Source organism: Plecotus auritus (genome assembly GCF_963455305.1).
Source record: "Plecotus auritus genome assembly, chromosome: 7".
Lineage (NCBI taxonomy): Eukaryota > Metazoa > Chordata > Mammalia > Chiroptera > Vespertilionidae > Plecotus > Plecotus auritus.
Window position 1 is genome coordinate 16,410,662 of NC_137774.1, and position 18,426 is coordinate 16,429,087.

Here is an 18,426-nt window from a genome sequence, read left to right on the forward strand (position 1 = left end):
CCAGCCTTCGCCCCGCCCCCCCTCCGATATCCCTCCCCCCCCCCAACCCGACCCCTCCCCGCCCCGCGCACCCGCCTTCAGGCTCATTCCTGAGAGCTGGGTGCGAGGCCGTGGGGTGTCCTCCCGCACTCAGAGTGCGCAAACCTGTTTGGGGCGGGGAGGAGGGGGCATGACGCTGGATAGGGAGAGGAAACGTGACCTCAACTCCCAGGCCCTAGAAAGGGGGGGGGGGGGTGGCTACCACAGGCCTGCACGCCCCAGATAAGGTAGCGCCACCCCTCCTAGTCGTCCAGAGTAGCACTAGGCTGACAATACAGAGGTCAATGGAAAGGTCTGGTTTTCTCCGATGCCACCATCCCTCCGGGCTGCACAGGGATGGGTGTGTGCACCCCAGGACAAGCCCCACCTCCAAACCAAGGACCCGGTCACCCATCCCTTCCACCTCCCTACCTTGACCGCAGCTTGGCCCTGATTAGAGTGGCTGTTTTTGCTATGTGGGCTCTCCTTCCTCCCCCTTCTGTTTGCCAAAGTTTCCAATAAACCAAAGTCCATGTCCGGTTCACTCCCCCTCAGGTCTCCTTGGCCTCAACTACCTCACCCAGACCAGATGGACATAGGGAGGGGCTTCAGGGGAGTTCAGGACTTTCATGGGGGAGGTGAGGAAAGGAAGCCATTAAGTTACTCCAGTTCAGACACAGAAAGCAGTCTGTCCCTAAGCTGTGTTCCATCAGCACTCCCCCACACAGCCCACCCCGCAGATGTAAAACCACAGGCTCACTGGAGCCCGCCAGCACTGTAAGATCTTTTCATTTACAAAGGCCATAGGCCTTCTCTCCCCTCTTCTAAGTTGGGATTTGCTCAGGGGTTGACACTTCACAGCCCTCCCCATGCCCATTCAGTAGTAACATCAGAAGCAGGCAGTGTGGTTGAGCTTTTTAATATCATAAATCACTGTCCGGCCCCGCCTCTCACTACCAGATCGCTTCTTGGGCCTCCTATCTTCATATTGCCTGGAAGGCTGCCTGCAGCCAGGGCTTCCACGATCCCCTAGGAAGGATCCAGCACCAGCCTGAGAGGGGAGGCAACAGCAGCTACAGGGGTGGGAGTGGGGAAAGACAGCTTGTATAGGCATGAGTGTGTGTGTGTGTGTGTGTACATACGTGAACACATGTAAAGTGTTGGGTTTACAGACCCCGGCTCACGGACAATCTAGGACAGAAGAGGTGGGCAAGAAGAAGCACATCTCTTCTCTGCCTCAGCCTCACCCTATCCCAGGGACAGACACATGGGGTAAGTGGACTGAAGCCCTTTGAGTCTGGTGGAGGCACAGATCCAGTCTGTGGGAACACTGGGTCTGTCTCCTTTTGAAAGCCCTGGAAGGGTAGGAGGTAAGGCGTGAAGGGAGACAGGTCTTGCTAGAAGAACTTGACGCCTCGGCCATCGCTGATAGTGATGATCTCTGCTTTGTGCTCCTGCTGAAGGGCCTGCAGAGCCCGCAGTAAGGTTGCCTCATCCAGCCCGTGGAACTCTGGACAGGGAGATAGGGGCAGTCAGGGACACTCAGCTCCTTAGAACAGGGAGATAGGGGCAGTCAGGGATACTCAGCTCCTTGGGGCTCAAGGCCTCTGAGGAGAGTAGTCTAGCTGGAAGATGAGACTTTACAAGACCAGGATATACGTATGCCATCCAAACTGCTGCAGCTGCCACCCATCCTTCCTGGGTACACCTTAAGAGTAAGGGGTGGAATGCCCAAGCCCGGTATCTCCAGTATCTCTGTTAGAGCGTCATCTTGATATGCCAAGGTTGCGGTTTCGATCTCCAGTCAGGGTACATACAAGAAGCAATTAATGAATGCATAACTAAGTGGAGCAACAAATCAATGTTTCTCTCTCTTAAATCTGTATTTTTTTAATTTAAAAAAAGTAAGGGGTGGAAGAAAGCTTTAGTCAGCATAAAATGAGTATTTATGCTAATTTTCCCACTCTTGATTCTTCTATCAGATTCAACCCCCACGTACACCCCAAATATGTCTGATGCGCAAGAGTGACACCATTTGCTTGCAAGCCAGAGGGGCCTTGACAATCAAGCCTAGGGAGGTCAAGACAGACCCTGTCACTGACTGACCCTAGTTGCTTGCACATCTGTACCCATCATGAGGACCTGTCCTAACACAAAGAAGTATAGCCATACACCTGGCCAGGAGACTGTTAAGGTCCAGCACAGACATATACCGTTTCCTAGATAAAAAGAACAAGACTGGTAGCCAAGGGCCAGCTGAGTGTCTGGAGATATGGCATTATACTTCAGGGAGATGTGAGAGGCAGGAGGCAAGCCCTAACAGGCTTGCACACATCATCCCCTGCGGGGGCCCAGCTCTTAAGTCAGAAAACTTGCTTTCTGAGGAAGCCTCCAGCTTTGCCCAGCCTGAGCGGTGGGCTGGGCAAGGCTGCAGCACTGAAGTCATAGGTGATGGTGGGAGTAGCAAGCAGAGGCCTGCAGAGCAAGGGGAAAGAGCCAAGAGCTATAAACTCTGTTGGGGCAGTCAGGACCTGGCAGAAAGGGGAAGCATCCCCTTTCCCCCAGCTAAGATGGGAGCTTTTGGTGATCCTGGGGATCAGAATAGGAAGGCAGAAATAAAAGAGCTATGTAAAAATCAAACACTATGCAAATCATTGCCTGGCTGGAAAACAAAGTATTTAAAAGGGCTGAGGGTGTTGGGCCAAATCCCTTCAGCTAATGCCCACAAAGCTTGAGTCCTCTATAAAAATAAAGGGTGAAAGAAAGCCTGAGTCAGCAAGGAATGAGATTTCAAGCTTAATCTCCTGCCCTGGTTCCTCATTTGGTGTCTACACCCTTAATTCTTAACTTTTCATGGGTCACAGATGCTCTTGAAAATCTGATAATATGGACTCTATTCCTAGAAAAATACACATACCCCTCACAAACAAAATTTGGGTTTTTTTGTATGTGAATTCAGGTGGTTTATGAAAATAATGGACATGGGTTAAGTAGTATTTGGAATTCAGTAACAGAGAAGTGGGAAGTCTGAATGTCAAACAAGGACTGGAGAGAGGATTCAGATGGCAAAACTAGGGGAAGAGAAAGGCATTACCCTCATCCTCAGTGTCTTCCCCATTGGTCAGTTCATACAGGGTGAACACGGAGTTGTTCTGACCACTCCTGGAAACCTATGGATACAGAAAATGGGGATTGAATAAGGACCAGGAATCTCTTGGGAGAAGGTAAACTGGCAGCTCCACCTCTCTGACCCAGGAATGGTACCCAGTCTCAAACCAGGGTTGTCACCTCTGCAGAGAAGTGGCTAAAACCCACAAACCATACAGGTGCTATATTTATATGTGTACACACACATTTGGAACCACTAAACCACAGGTCTTCACGTGTCTGAGGATTGACCTCTCATTCTGGTTGTTTTCCTGTTCAGGAATGGGTGGTATGTATTTGTTATATTTGGGTTGTTGATGCTTCTTACCCTCCTTTCTCCCTTGGGAATGTTTAGAGCTGCTGGTGGCTAGGAATTTTGGAGACAGAGTCTGTCCCCACACCCACATTGGTTCAGAATATCGAATTCATATTGTGGACAGCCCCATAAGGGTGCAGTGGGGGAGGGGCCCCATGTGTTTTTTCCCCCCTTCCTTTCCCCATTTATCTTCTGTGGCCAGAGGCTCCAGCCAACAATAGTACTCGTGGTTCCCAGTACTGCATTCTCCAAACATGGCCTCATGTAGCCTCTGCTATCCAACAGGCAAAGAAAGGGAACTTCTGTGCAGCCATGGAAATTGAGTCACTGAAAGAATCTTGCCTGGAAGACCTAGACTTCCTCTTTCTGCCCCCTTCCACTTTGCCCAGTCTGGATCTGGGAACACCAGGTATCTGCTGAGCACAGACACAAAGCTCCTTTGCCATGTATTTGTCATTGCAGCAGAATAGTCTCACCCACTGATAGATGAGTTTCCCCCATTCTTCTGGCCTCCGCCACATGATCAGGAAACTAGACTTGTTCTTATCCAACCACTCCAGGTTCCCTGGAAAACAGATACTTATGAAAGCATTAGCTCTAAGAAGGGACAGTGGCAAAACCAAGGTAGAACAGAGTAGAAGAGACTCAGCTTTGAGAAAGAGAAATTCAAAATTTGTTTTACTATTGCTGTCTGCAAGGCACTCGTTCTCCTTCTATGTCTCTTTAGGTCTTAGGGCACAGAGGAAGAGATTTTCATTTATATACCAATGGGGGAAGGGACCTAGGGAATCGGGCTGTCTACTGTACCGAGAACTCTGGGCTGCAAGCAAGGGGAGAGAAAAAAGCTATTAAAAGTCTTGTGTTTATCTGTCCTCAGGAAAAGCCAACTAGGAGGAAAAATAAGAAATTTGGGGGATTGAACCCACCTTTCTTCCTCAGTTCCTCTAATACAACCTGGATTGATTCCACGGGGAGCTTCCCTGGTTTAAGGTTAAGGGATTGGCATTAATGGAATAAACTGGGTGAGATAAAAATTCGCAGAGCCAGTCACATGCTGAGAACCACCTGCCCCCTACCTCTCCCTCCCACATACTTATATGTGCAGTTCCACAATGGGATATAAATGGGCATTTCTTAGACACTGGGGGGAAGAAGATAAAGACAAACGATTCCAATTTAAAGGAAGAGCTTTACAAAATGAAATGTACTGTTTCCTCATCCTCTGTCCGCTCTCCTTCCTGCACAGATAGTTTAGGCATGAATCAGGCAGCAAAAACAAATGACACCTACTTCCTGGGAGAATAAGAGTAGGTAGAGAAAATTACTAAAGGTGTTACCTGAATTTGAGCCTCATAATGACCAGGACAGGAAATTCAGAGTCAAAGGGGCTCAGGTTGAAAAGCCTGGGACTTGGCTTCAGGGCAGAGGTTCTAAGACCTGAATGACAGCTGGGTACCCATCGCTGCCTGGGACAAGAGGGTTTGCTGCTGCATTTGGATTTGGGCTTAAAATGGATGCCAGCTCCATATACTTGCTCTTTCCCAAGGCCATTTGGATAGGAACCTGACTACTGTGGGTGAAGGGTGTGTGTGCGAAGTCTGGGCACGTGGGAAAGCGTGGAAGTGCAGGTGTGGGGGCTGTGGACGAGTCTGAGGGAGGATACGCTGTAGCTTCACGTTGTTGAAGAGCGGGCTCTCCTGAGCTTCCATCACCGTCATGCTGGCCTGTTTGTGCAGGCGGCAGAAGGACAGGACCAGCGAGCACCAAGCGGCCAGCTGCTTCTGCCGAGTGTCCACGTTCGGCTGTAACCTGCCGGGTGAAGGGGGTGGGGTGCAGAATTACAGGGAGTGAGAGGGAGCGAGGCAGCCCTTGCCGGAGGCGCGTTTGGGAGAGAAAATGAGAGGCTGAGAGTGGTGGCGACCGAGTCCTTTCTCCCCCTCCCCATGTGAAGGATCGGGGCTCAGCCCGGGGTCAGGGGAGGGAAGGGAGGCACAGCGGGGCTTCTCGGGGTCTGAGCCTCACGTAAAGAAGGGCGGGAAGCGATACTGCCACGGCCACTCGAAACTCATCGCCATCGTAGTAGCCCAGGAAACCCGGAACCTCCCGGCAAAGGACTTCCGGTCTCCGCTTCCGCACGTCCTGGCAGAAAGCACAGCAGAAAGGTTCCGGCCCCTTCTTGGGAGAGAACAGTCTAGGAAGGGTTCTTGCTCTTCTGCCAGTCCCTTGCCATTATCCTAAAAATCCTTACTTAGACTCTGTGTCTTCCCCATCGGTCAGTTCATACAGGGTGAACACGGACCTTCAGAGCAAAAGGTCCCTGAGAAGTCTGACTCAACCCCAGAGAAGGGCAGTGACTTCCTCACAGCAGCATAGTTTGTTCACAGAACTGCAAGTAGAACCCCAGGTCTCCAGACCTCAGCCTAGGATTGTGTCCACTATTGCTGGGCTTCTTTCAATAATAACATTTGTGTCAAATGCCTTTTAAATTAAACGTCTCACATTTCCCAATCTCTTCAATTCCTATGTTCTTTGACTCTACCATTCTTCAGTCTCCTGCAGCACCCGTGGGAATACGTTTGTAGCGTTTATAGCTGGAAACGGCACTGCTTCCATGATTCAGAGCTGCCATCCTTGACCACAGCCATCCATCTCTGATCTCTCTCCCGTTCTCACCTTCCTAGTCTTAAGTCCCAGACCCCTTTTGGTCGTGACTCCTTACCTAGACTAGTCTACTCAATTCTGTCCCCTTGTTTACCTACCTGCTGGTCAGTTTCCAAACCAGATTGTTGGTCCCTGCCCACCCACACCCCCTTTTTGTGTCACTCCTTGCCAGGGCAGTATTATTAGAAAAAAAAAATCACCAGAATATGCTAACTGAGACCCAGATTCCGTGATAACCTCACAACTGGACTCTCAGTGCAGCCCAGTGGCCCTTTGTATTTTTTTAATTGATTTTAGAGGGAGGGAGAGAGAGAGAGAGAGAGAGAGAGAGAGAGAGAGAGAGAGAGAAACACTGATTTGAGAGAGAAATATCGATCAGTATACACCCTAACCAGGGATTGAACCTGCAACCTGGGTGTGTGCCCTGACCAGGAACCTAACCCACCACCTTTTGGTGTACAGAATAATGCTCTAACCAACTGAGCCACGCTGGTCAGGGTTGTCTTTTTTTTTAAATAAGAGTTTATTTGAACCAAACTGACAACATATGCTGGGGAACAAGCTCTCAAATGCTCCCAACCCTTTGTCTTTTAATAACTCCCTGTCACATCGCTCAAAGTAACTCTGCAACGTTGTCCACACTCATCAAGCCATGTCACCTGTCCCCATTTCCCTCCTCTTGTAGAATGCCCTTCCTTTCTATTTTATGAGATTGCAGCCATGAATGTGAACTCATTAATCTTTCCCTCTCCATCTGTCAGCACACTTGATTCGTCTTTCAAAAAGTCTTCCCTTGCCCTAGCTGGTTTGGCTCAGTGGATGGAGCGCCGGCCTGCCGACTGAAGGGTCCTGGATTCAGTTCCGGTCAAGGGCACATGCCTGGGTTGTGGGCTCAATCCCCAGAAGGCGGCATGCAGGAGGCAGCCAATCAATGATTCTCTCTCATCATTGATGTGTTTTTTTTTCTCTCTCTCTTTCTGCTTTCCTTTCTGAAATCATTGAAAATATATTTTTTAAAAAGTCTTCCCTTTTACTCCTCCCTTTTGGACTCAAAGGAAGAAGTGCTGCTCTTCCTTACAAGGCCAATCCTTTGGCGTATCTTCTTGCTCTCCTTTCCAACTTCCTGCAGGACTTCTCTATGCATCATCCTCCCTCGTGTCCTTTCCCCTGCATCCTCTACTAGTCTACAAATATGCTGAAGTCATCCCTATTTGAAAATATGTTGTGTCCTAATCTGAAAGAATATATGCACCCTTATGTTCATTACAGTGTTATTTACAATAGCCAATATCTAGAAACAGCCCAAGTGCCCTCACAGTTTAATTCCCGGTCAGGGCATATGTCCAAGTTTCAGGCTCAATCCCTATTAAGGGGCGTGTGGGAGGCAGCCAGTCAATGATTCTCTCTCATCATTGGTATTTCTATCTCTATCTCTCCCTTCCTCTCTAAAATCAATAAAAATAATTTTTTTTAAAAAAATGTAGTGTCCTTGACTTTGCCACTCTCTCAATTTCTTGTCTGATCTCTAACATCTCCCCCACCCAAATCCATTCTTTATTGTGCACAATACCTGGTTCACAGAAGTACCCAACAAATATTTGTTGAATGAACGAATGAACTTTGCAATTAATAATGTTTTTTCAAAGGGCACCATCTCCTTTGCTTCCAGGGCAATGCTTTATCCTTGGTCTGCTTACTGTCTCTCTGATCTTTCCCTTTGTCTCCTTTTTCCCCTCATTCTTTAATTATGGGTGTTTCCTAAGAACCTAACTTCAGTCTTCTTTTCAATATACCTTCTCTTAAAACTCTCATCCCTCTCATGGCTTTATATGACATTTCTGTGCAGAATTCTCCTAAACCTGTGTTTCCAGCTCCACCCTCTTTCTACCACCACCATCACCACTCCCATTTCTAACTCACTGTGGGATATTACAGCTTGTTCCATTGTTACCTCATGTTGCATATCCTTTTCCTCAGGCTACCTCCTCCTGCTAATGGCCCTTTTCTATTCTTGCTTCCATCATTGCCCAAATAACTCAGGTTCAAAGCCTGAGTCAGCTCTAGTCTCTGTCTGTCACCTACTTCATATCCAAATCCTGTTGATTCCCTCCCCTGTTTTTAATCATCTCTCCTACTTTTTAATTATTTTTCATTTCCCCATTCACCACACTTTTGGTCCATGTCCAATTTTTCTCAAGCCTGAATTATTACAATAGTTTCCTAATTCATCTCCCTTTCTACTCTCTCCTCTAGGGGAATGCACTCCACCTATCGTTAATTCATGTAGCAACTCTACAATCACCCTCCTGTGATCTTAACTCCTGTGACCACACCTCTGTTAGATGTGACCCTTCCTTCTTTTGCACTCATACAAACATTTGGCTTGTATTCTTTGCATGACTCTCATCACACACTCCATTGTTTTTGTTTATTTGCACATGTCCACTCCCCTACTAGATAAAAGCCATTGATGGCAGAAACCAAGTCTTAGCTAACTTCCTTTTTCCTTTTTTTTTTTTTTTAAATATATTGTATTGATTTTTTACAGAGAAGAAGGGAGAGGGATAGAGAATTAGAAACACCGATGAGAGAGAAACATCGATCAGCTAGCTGCCTCCTGCACACCCCCCACTGGGGATATGCCCGCAACCAAGGTACATGCCCTTGACTGGAATCAAACCTGGGACCCCTCAGTCCGCAGGCCAATGTTGTATCTACTGAGCCAAATCGGTTAGGGCAGCTAACTTCCTTTTTCAACACAATATACCATACAGTGTCTTACACCAGCAGGCCTTTGATGTATGTTAGCAAAATGCATGAAGGCAAATATGGGCCAAGAAAAGCATAGATATATCCTTGGAGAAGATACATTCATGGAAACAGCAAAGATTTATCTCAGGTGAAAACTCAAAATGTCCAAGGGAACAGGTGTGTCTCTAGAGAGACAAATACGACCTGAGAGGAGAACTGTGTCTCAGAGAATGAAGAGATACATTCCAGAAAGCATACAAGTATGTATCTATGGAATAGACAGGCATGTCTAGAAAACAAAGATGTATATTCTCAGGGAGGTAGATATTTCAACAAGGAGTGAAGGAAGTTCCTGAAGAGGCTTTAGGTGCCACAAGGAATAAACAGGTGTCTTTATGGAGCGCAAAGTTGTTCTTTAGGTGAGATGACCTGGCACATTTGTTCCAAGGAAAATTGGAGGTGAAGGTTCCCTGTTGAGAACTGAGCCTCAATGTCCAGGGGACCTACAAGAGTGTCCCTATGCCAAAATGGTGAGTCAGAGACTAAATATGTCCCCAGAAAGTGGTGTGGATAAAAAGGGATGCTGTAATAAATCATAAATTCCTAACAGGGCAGGTCATGGTGGGTAGTCACACCCTAGGCATATAAATTTCTGGCTTTAAGCAAGCCAGGCCCATTGTCTTTGTGCATCCAGGTTAGCACACCTTTGAAAATGCCTCCTTCCAAACCCCTCCTTCTAAGATGTAATCACTCTCACCTTGCTTTCTCCCACCTTCACATAATCTTCCTTAAATCCCCTCCTTAATTTAAAATGCATGAAAGAAACTGCAACACTGTTATTCTTCAGAGCATTTGAGAGCTTGCTGCTGGTATATGCCGTCAGTTTTGGCTCAAATAAACTTGATTAAACTTTATTTTATATATATTTTTTTATTTTATCTTTTTTTTTCAAATATATTTCTATTGATTTCAGAGAGGACGAGAGAGGGAGAGAAAGAAACATCAATGATGTGAGAGAATCATCCATCATCATCGGCTGCCTCCCGCACGCCCCCACCGGGGATTGAGCCCGCAACTCGGGCATGTGCCCTTGACTGGAATAGAACCCAGGACCCTTCAGTCCGCAGACTGACGCTCTATCCACTGAGCCAAACCAGCCAGGGCTAACCTTTATTTTTATTGTTCACACTATTACAGATGTCCCCCATTTCTCCCCTCTTGCCCACCTCCACCCAGCCCCACCACCCCTCAAAGAAACTCTTAAAAATTCTCCACAGGTTTGGACATTTCTTATGTCGACAATGGGAAAGTGTCTTAAGGGAGCCCAAGTATGAGTCAGAAGCCGATAGAACTAGTCTTTGCTATGGAGATGACAGGTCTCTGACCTCAGGGTCCAATCTTCTGTTTTGAGCGTCTTCCACCACACATCCATCTTCTGCTTTTTGTTTTAGTGGACACCAGGGGGCAGTGTACAGCCAGGCTGTAGGCCACACCCCCGGGGTCCAGGACAATGTAGGATGAGGGCCAGGGACCTGGAGGGGGGAGTCCTGTGGTGAACGTAGCAGAGGGATCCCCCACTGCCTTTACCCTCAATCCTGACTGAGGTCCTTAGGGGTGGACTCCAGTTAGTCAGATCAGAGTTCCTATTGGAAGTCTCTAGAAGTGAACTGAAACATGAAAGCAGAAAATTCAGAACTCCTGGGTGGCCCCCCTTCCTTCTTGTAGGAGTCACAGCCCAGAGTCCTCTCTCGTCCCTCCCCCTACACCTCCCCAGCTGCTGTCCAGACCGGAAGGGAGTCTTTTCCTGCACATTTCCTGGAGCTGGGTTTGGATAAGGGCAGGAAAGGCCCCCACCTTGGGAAGGAGGAATGTAGGAGTGTAGCCTTCAGGTGGTGGTGGGGAGGGGGGTGCCAGCAGAGGACTGTGGGGGCAGGTAAATAAACAAAACAGTGGGGCTATCAGATTCTTGCAGCTCTGTTGCCCAGAGCTGGGGGCCTGTGGAAATGACAGGTTCTGGGAAGGACACAGGCCCCACTGGGATAGGAAGGAGGACTGTGTATAAAAGAGACCTTTTGTTTTGAAAATTACAGAACTTGTGCCATGACCCCACCCAGCTCCATTCCACCAATCTCAGGCTCTGTGTGCAGTGAGGGGAGAGAAGGGGGCAGGGAGACAGGGAGGGAGACCTGGCGGTGGCAGGGAAGGGAGGGGTGGCTGCTGAGAAACTCATGCCACCTTAGGTCCGGGCTTCGCTGTCTTTACTCTTCCACACCACAAGGGTGACGAGGAACGGGATGAGGCAGATGGGGGCTATGATCATGGCCAGGAGCACATCCTCTGGGGGATCTGAGAAGGTGGTCTGCTCCAGGGTGCAGTTGGCAAAGTGGGTCTGGTGAGTCTTAAAGATGATCTGTTCCGCCCAGGGGTTGGGGAAGCCCAGGTCAAAGTGTTCTGCTTCCTGTTCCAAGCAGTCCTGCAGGTTGCTGTAAGGCCTGTGGGCAGGAGAGGACCAGAGTGAGGGAGGGATTGGGCCCACAGAGAGGAGTGCCCCGCGTTTTCTTAAGGCCCACCTACAAGGAGCAGGCCGCACCCCTGGCCCAAACCACCCTCCAGCAGGGCCCCTACCTGCTAATGATGGCCCAGTCGCACCAGTCTTCTTTGATATTGTCCATAACAAACTGATAGAGGTCCCAGCAAAGTGAAATGCTCTCATCATACATCGCCATTTTCTCTGTGGGCACTAAGACTGCACATTGACCACACCCCGCCCTTCCCTCCAAGCCCTCTGGTCCAGGTACTTCCATTCAAGAGTCACTGTCCCTGTCTTTAAACATAGGAACTGCTGGGGCAGCCTCAGAAAGTGTCCCAAACAAGACACTTCTGGCTGAGGGAAAATGTTAGTGCCTTCTATGTGCACAGCCCTTCCCAGACGGGCAAGAGTTTCCACATACCCTTTTCCTGGGGTCTGCTAACCCCCCTGTGAGGTGGCCAGCTTGGGGCCTGCCTTGTGGGCCAGGAGCCCTCCCCACTGACTTGCCTCTCCTCTTGCCCCAGGGCACCTTCCACAGCTGCTGGCCACTCACCTTCTGACTCCAAGCTGCCTGAGGTGGTAAGAAGCTGAGCCGCTGACGCCTGGGGCTTCAGGGTGGCTGAAGGCAGAAATGGGAGAGGAGGTGGAATCGTTGGATCTGGGCAGTGGAGCGTGGGGGGCGGGTGTGAGTTGGAGGCTAAGACCCTGGGAAGTCAGAGCTCATCTCAGAAGAGAAGGAGGCATGATGCACCCACGGGTGCCTCCGTGCCCAGAAGAGAGGGGCTAGGACCAGCTCCTTCCCGCCAGCATTCAGATCCCAAACGCCTTCCCTTCTCACCACCCCAGACCTTCCACGATCTCTCCGCCGGGCCCCCGCCCCACTTTTCCCCAAGGGGGAAGCAGCTTGCACGGCGCCCTTACCGAGGTGGGGCGAGGGACAACCCGAAGTACAGCGCTGTCCGCACCCACAGCCTCGGGCCCGTTCTGGTCTCGGCCGTCCAGCCCCCCTCCCCTCTCGGGCCTCCCGCGCTTGCACCCCCGCCCCGGCGCTGCGCTCACCACCCAGCAGGAGGAGGAGGCTGAAGGCTGTGGGTCGCCCCGCGCGGGTCGCCGGGGTCCGCGGGCCGCCGGCAGCACTCTCTGTCCGGAGCGAGGCCATCGCGCGGCGAGCAGGCGAGGAGGGGCGGCGGCGCTGCGCCGGGCCCGGGCGGGGGCGCCTATATCCCCGGCCCCAGTCGCAGGAAGCCGCGCCGCTTCCTCGCAGGGGCAGGGACAGCGGCGGCCACGTGGGGGGCGGGGGCGACGCCAGGGCCGGCGGGCTGGAGGGGGAGTCGCAGCCTCACCCGGCCCTGGCGCCTGCCGCTCCCCTAGCCTCGCCGGCGGTGGCCCACCCTTTCTTCCAGCGCACCCTGCGGGGCTGGACAGCTCCCCTCGTAACCCCAGAACCGGGGTCCAGTTCCTGCTCTCGGCCGCGGGGCGCCCAGGACTTGCCAGGGTCTCCCAGCATCCGCTCCGGGACTCTGGTTGTCCCATCTCTTTCGAGGGGAGGTGGGCAGGGGTCGAGGCGGGGTGGGGAGCGAGCTGCCCTCCGGGACTTGGAGAAGAGGGAGGGGTCCGGGAACTCGGCTAAGGCTGGCGGTTTAGGGTTGTCCTGGGCCGCGGGGGAAGGCGCGCCTGGAGCTGGACTCTGTTTCCAGTTCCCCTTGGAATCCCCATTGATGTCAGTCCGCCTGCCAAAACCGGGGAGAAGAAAGCCGGTCCTCCAGAGTCGGCAGAAGGCTGGACTAGAGATAGAGGGGAAAACCAGAGTCGCAGTACCCTCTCTTCGAGGGACCTCCTGGGGCCTAGACCCACAAACAGGACTGGGGAGAGGGGCAAGAGTAAGATGACTGTGCTGCCAGACACAAGGGGGCCACAACTCTTCAGGACCCAGGTTGTGAGAAGGGAGGGGTTTAGAACCTACAATGTGTGGCTGCATTGGTGAGATGGGTACCTGGAGGGGAAAGAGCCCCGAACTTGGCGTTCAGAAGCCCTGAGCCCCGTTTCTATGGCTCCACTCCCCTGGAATGATTTGTTACCTTCACAGATTCCTAGTGTCCCGCCGGGTGAAATTACCCTCTTCACTACGCTGTAGTGAGCATGACATCTGTGAAAGGGCATTGCGTGCACTCAAGTAGATACTCGTTTCCTTTCCCAAGGACTTGCCTAAGGTCACACTGCTGGCAAGTAGCATGGCCCCCAGGGGCCCTGATTTCTGCCACACCACAGCTGTCTCTGTGTCCTGAGCCAGAGCTTCATTTGCCTGAAGCAGTAGAGGAGCCCAGGAGCTGACTCGGCTATGATGTTCTACTCCAGACACAGCTGTCAGCACTGAACTTTCCTAAATTACTCCCAGACGCTGACCCTTGGACTCAGCTGCTGCTATTGTCCAAATTTACTCATCCCTGCCTAACACAGATTATCTTTCATGATCTGTCTTTAAAATCTTCATCTCAGGGTCATAGGCTCTTGAATCATGGCCACTGATAACCTGTGGCCCTCCTCCAGGGCTAGGGGTCAAGAGGTTGCTTTAGAAAGACATTCAGAGGGAGAGGGAAGGTGGCCTACTAGGCATAAACCTCAAAGCCCTCCTGCGGAAGGTCGTCCTCTGCAAGGTGCAGAAAAAAAGCCAGGCACCTCAGAGCCACTTCAGGTCAGGGACAAAATCCATTCCTTCCCTCCCACCTGTGATTGCCCTGAAAGAAAGAAAGAAAGAAAGAAAGAAAGAAAGAAAGAAAGAAAGAAAGAAAGAAAGAAAGAAAGGAAGGAAGGAAGGAAAGAAAGAAAAAGAAAACACGGTCAAGAGGGAAATTCTGAGTGATACGATGGAATTAGGGAGCAAGGAGGGGCAGAAAGCAAAACCAGCCATTTCCACTGGGCCGGGGTCAGAAGCACCTGAGCCCACTGTGGTTAGAACTGGAGTTGGGGTCAAGATTAAACTTGTCAAAAGTAAATGTTGGGTTTTAAATAGGGCAGCATGATATAATGGATAAAAACAAACTAACTTTGGTTAGGATTCTGAATGCCTCTGTCTTGCTGTGTAACCTTGGGAAGGCCATTTCATGTCTTTGGAGCTCAACATTTTCAAATACAAAATGACCTTAGAATCCAAAGGGAATACACAGGTGACTTGGCAGAAAGTGTGATTTTTAGCCTAGAGTTGGGGTTAAGCTTGCGTCAGGATTGAAGACCTCCAAAGGAGAACTTGTAGCAGTCATTCCCGAATGTGGAAGTCCAAACCCTTCCGCTTCAGAGTCTGGGAATGTTTTTCTCCTCCTGATTTTCCTCTTCCCACTTTTTCTTACCAGTTAGATGTTTGGATGTTTTCATTGACCCCTGGGAGCATCCTGGTAACTTGGGGTCAGCTATGAGGGTCCTTTGGAGCTGAACGGAGACTGGAGACCTCACCTTCATCTTCCAAGTTGCCATAGGAGATAGTCCCATGTTCTGCAGCAAAGGGACAGAGAGGAGTTTCATCAGGGACAGTTTCTTTCATGGGAAGTCCCACTTTCCATCCCTAGAATCCCTTACCTTTCTTTTCTAAGCCCATTTCTGCTTCAAAATGTATCATTTTTTGCTATAAAAATATACTTTTAATTGCAAGTAATACATAAGTGTACACTTGTTGCAAAATATGTTTTTTCTTTAAAATCATTTAAATAACCTGGCAGTGAGTCAAAATATGAAAAGAAAATTCAAGCTTGGTCCCTTTAAGGGGGGTGCTGCCATGATCGCCTCGCACAAGCATTACCAAAGGCAATGATGACACCAGATTCCAAAGAGCCTGGTGGTTAAGAAGGCTTCAAGGCTCACAGACTGGAGAGCTTGGTTTTGGAAAGTTTCAGAGGGGTAGCAGGAGACAGGAGACACATCAAATACAAGGGACCCTCAAAGGACAGGACTGGGTTTCTGGGTCATCAGCACCTTGAAATGTTTCTTGACATGATTCAGTGTGGAGAGTATTTGTTGCCTGGGGAGAACGGAGCAGGATGGGCTGCGCAGATAGTATGTTGTCCCGTAAGGTCAAACTTCTTTAGGACATAGACCCAGTCTCCCTGTTGTTCAGGTAACACTGGAAAAACAAGATCACACTGAAGCCAGAGTTTCCTATTCTGTCTGCAGCTCAGTCTCTGTTACAAAATGTTTAAACACAGAGAACTTTATAACCCCATTCCTTTCTCACTCACCTCCCATATATTTTGCACTTTAAAAAAAAAAAAGCATAAATAGGACTTAATATTCGTGTTGTTCTGTAATTTTTTTCTTTTTTTGTTAATCCTCACCTGAGGATATTTTTTCCCATTGATTTTTAGAGAGAGTGGAAGGGAGGAGGGGAGTCCCACACACAGAGAGAAACATCAATGTAAGAGAGACACATTCATCAATTGCCTCCCACACGCACCTGACCAGGGATCAAGCCTGCAACCGAAGTGGATGCTCTTGACCAGGAATCAACCCACAACCCTTTGGTCCGAGGGCCGCTCTAACCACTGAGTAAAACTGGCCAGGGCTTCTTCTTTTTTTTTTTTTTTTTCTTTTTTACTTAATAACATGTCTTGGATATCTTTCCACATGTATATGTGCCACTTTTCTCTTACCTGTTGCATAGTATTGTTTTTAGTCTTTTTTTCCCTTTCTTCTTATATCCAGTGGAGTCTGGTCTTTAAGTTCCCTATACACTCCCTTATTGCTCTGTCCCTACCCCACATACATCCCTAGTGGCTGGGAAGAGAGGAATGTGGTTCTCGTCCAAGCGAACTTTGACCTGAGATTTCTGACCTGGGTAAGGATCCTACTGTCATATGTGTTTCCCTTCTTCTTACAGGCTAAGGGCCATCCTGCCTGGAGCAGAGGGAGAGATGACTCTGTCCTTAGAAGAAGTAATACATAAGTGTACACTTGTTGCAAAATATGTTTTTTCTTTAAAATCATTTAAATAACCTGGCAGTGAGTCAAAATATGAAAAGAAAATTCAAGCTTGGGGAATCCTCAGCCTTCCCCTTACACACACACACACACACACACACACAAAAAAAAAAAAAAAAAAACATAAGGGGAAGCAAAAAGCACCGGGGGCCTCCTGCACAATGAAATTATGCGGAGCATCTTGGAATTAGTGTCTCTGGTGCAGAGACATTCACACATGCTGGCCTCTTCTCAGGCTGCCTGCAAAAGAAAAAGAAAAGAGCAGAAAATGTGGGGGAGAGTCAGGACCCAGGAAGCCAGAAGTTTTGGCTGGGTGGTGCTGATCTCTCCAAGCTGGAGAGCGGAGACAAACATCTTGGAGGGCAGGGAGGCAGCAAGAAGAACCTGGAGGGCTGCAGCCAGGAAGCCAGCTAGCTAAGGGGGGGAAAACAAAGGAATAGGGACATAATTACTCCAGCCTCCTCACCTCCAGAGTGATGGCACACTTGGTAGGAGAAGTATAAGCACCACCCAGAGGGAAAAACGGTTATCAGAGAAAACTGTGGTTCTCAGGTTTGTAAAAAGCATAGAAAACGGTCAAGTTATATTCTTCATCAACTGCTGGGAACCTAATAGTAGCTGCTGTTGATCGAACCCAGAACTGCTTGATGCTAAGTTTCATGTCTTAACCATGATTTTATTACTTCCCTCTCATTCAAAATCAGAGTACCGATTCCGTACTGGGTCTTGAAAGGAGGGGAGGAGGACAGAGTTTCTTCTGAGATCCGATTGAGCCCTCCAGAAATAAGATCTTGCACACAACACACTCCCCCTCCTTCCCTGACCCAGGCTGGACCATGACATCACATTGTGGAGGCTGTTTTTCCGAAAAGAACCCAGGCCAGATTTACAAGAACAACATTCAATGTGACTGAAGAGGACCATGGCCAAGTGACCATAGCACACGCCCAGCAGTGCTGAGAACGCTGCTGATCCCTCAGCACAGAGGCTGACGCATGGTTTCTGTCAGGACCAAATGTCAGATGCAGGATTGCTGTTACCCTTCATCATTCCTGAACTCTCCTATGAAACCATACATTTCTATGCCCTCCTAGCACTCCAGGAAGCTTGATGTTGTATAACATGGGGATCCTCTGAGGATGCTGGGCAGTATGCTCAATGTTTCATACAAAATGTTTCATTTAAAACTCACAACTCTGTTAAACAGCAACCCACTTTACAGGTGAGGAAACGGAGGCTCAGAAAAGTTAAGCTTTTTGTCCAAGTCATGCAACTAATATTGATACATAGGTCTTCTTTATTTTTTAAAAATATATTTTATTGATTTTTTTTTTTTTACAGAGAAGAAGGGAGAGGGATAGAGAGTTAGAAACATCAATGAAAGAGAAACATTGATCAGCTGCCTCCTTCACACCTCCTACTGGGGATGTGCCTGCAACCAAGGTACATGCCCTTGACCGGAATCCAACCTGAGACCCTTCAGTCCACAGGCCAATGCTCTATCCACTGAGTCAAACCGGTTAGGGCAATACATAGTCTTCTTGATGCTGAAGCCTGGCACTTTACCTCATCTCCTGATAGAAGCCCACCTCCTAGCCAACTTGCAAGACAGAGCCAAAGAGGAAGAGATGCGGAAGAGTGGCCAGAAGGGCAAGGCTCCTCACGGCATAAAAAGCTTTCTCCATTGTCCTAACTGGTTTGGTTCAGTGGATAGAGTATCGGCCTGTGGACTGAAGGGTCCCAGGTTCTATTCCAGTCAAGGGCATGTACCTTGGTTGTGGGCACATCCCCAGTGGGAGGTGTGCAGGAGGCAGCTGATCAGTGTTTCTCTCTCATCAATGTTTCTAACTCTCTATTCCTCTCTGTAAAAAATCAATAAAATATTTTTTTTTTAAAAAAAGCTTTCTCCACTCAGTACAACTCTTCTGACTGTGCCTGCATCACCTACAGACAATAGATTTTCACGTCCTTTCCCCCAAGACCTTCATGCATTAAATCAGCGATTTTCAGCTGGTCTGGTTCAAATCTCTGCCTAGTT

General features: G+C 49.1%; 2 protein-coding genes across 3 annotated transcripts; both read right to left on the reverse strand.

Moving 5' to 3' along the window:
• Positions 1 to 921: 921 nt before the first annotated feature.
• On the reverse strand, positions 922 to 5,601 carry VPS25 (vacuolar protein sorting 25 homolog). Its single transcript, XM_080680165.1, has 6 exons — positions 5,504 to 5,601; positions 5,145 to 5,290; positions 4,408 to 4,461; positions 3,958 to 4,046; positions 3,113 to 3,188; positions 922 to 1,528 (listed from the first exon to the last, which is right to left on the reverse strand). Exons 1-6 carry the CDS (start codon positions 5,554 to 5,556, stop codon positions 1,416 to 1,418), a joined length of 531 nt encoding a protein of 176 aa, XP_080536291.1. The 5' UTR covers positions 5,557 to 5,601; the 3' UTR covers positions 922 to 1,415.
• A 4,241-nt stretch (positions 5,602 to 9,842) lies between these two features.
• Positions 9,843 to 12,829, reverse strand: RAMP2 (receptor activity modifying protein 2). 2 transcript variants are annotated; one of them, XM_080681110.1, is made up of 5 exons: positions 12,483 to 12,694; positions 11,977 to 12,042; positions 11,519 to 11,633; positions 11,129 to 11,385; positions 10,039 to 10,560 (listed from the first exon to the last, which is right to left on the reverse strand). In XM_080681110.1, exons 1-4 carry the CDS (start codon positions 12,580 to 12,582, stop codon positions 11,130 to 11,132), a joined length of 537 nt encoding a protein of 178 aa, XP_080537236.1. In that variant the 5' UTR covers positions 12,583 to 12,694; the 3' UTR covers positions 10,039 to 10,560; position 11,129. The 2 variants fall into 2 exon arrangements, with proteins under 2 accessions (XP_080537235.1, XP_080537236.1); XM_080681109.1 differs by having other exon boundaries at positions 9,843 to 11,385; positions 12,483 to 12,829.
• Between the last annotated feature and the right edge of the window lie 5,597 nt (positions 12,830 to 18,426).

Bases quoted from the DNA above. Each gene is read 5' to 3' on its own strand.
- VPS25 (XM_080680165.1), bottom strand. From the start codon at position 5,556: ATGGCGATGAGTTTCGAGTGGCCGTGGCAGTATCGCTTCCCGCCCTTC. The intron at 5,291-5,503 runs GTGAGGCTCAGA...TTCACCCGGCAG, and splicing joins CGCTTCCCGCCCTTCTTTAC to GTTACAGCCGAACGTGGACA. The intron at 4,462-5,144 runs GTATCCTCCCTC...ACCTTAAACCAG, and splicing joins CAACAACGTGAAGCTACAGC to GGAAGCTCCCCGTGGAATCA.
- RAMP2 (XM_080681109.1), bottom strand. From the start codon at position 12,582: ATGGCCTCGCTCCGGACAGAGAGTGCTGCCGGCGGCCCGCGGACCCCG. The intron at 12,043-12,482 runs GTGAGCGCAGCG...TTCTGCCTTCAG, and splicing joins CCTCCTCCTCCTGCTGGGTG to CCACCCTGAAGCCCCAGGCG. The intron at 11,386-11,518 runs GTAGGGGCCCTG...TCCTGCCCACAG, and splicing joins GACTGGGCCATCATTAGCAG to GCCTTACAGCAACCTGCAGG.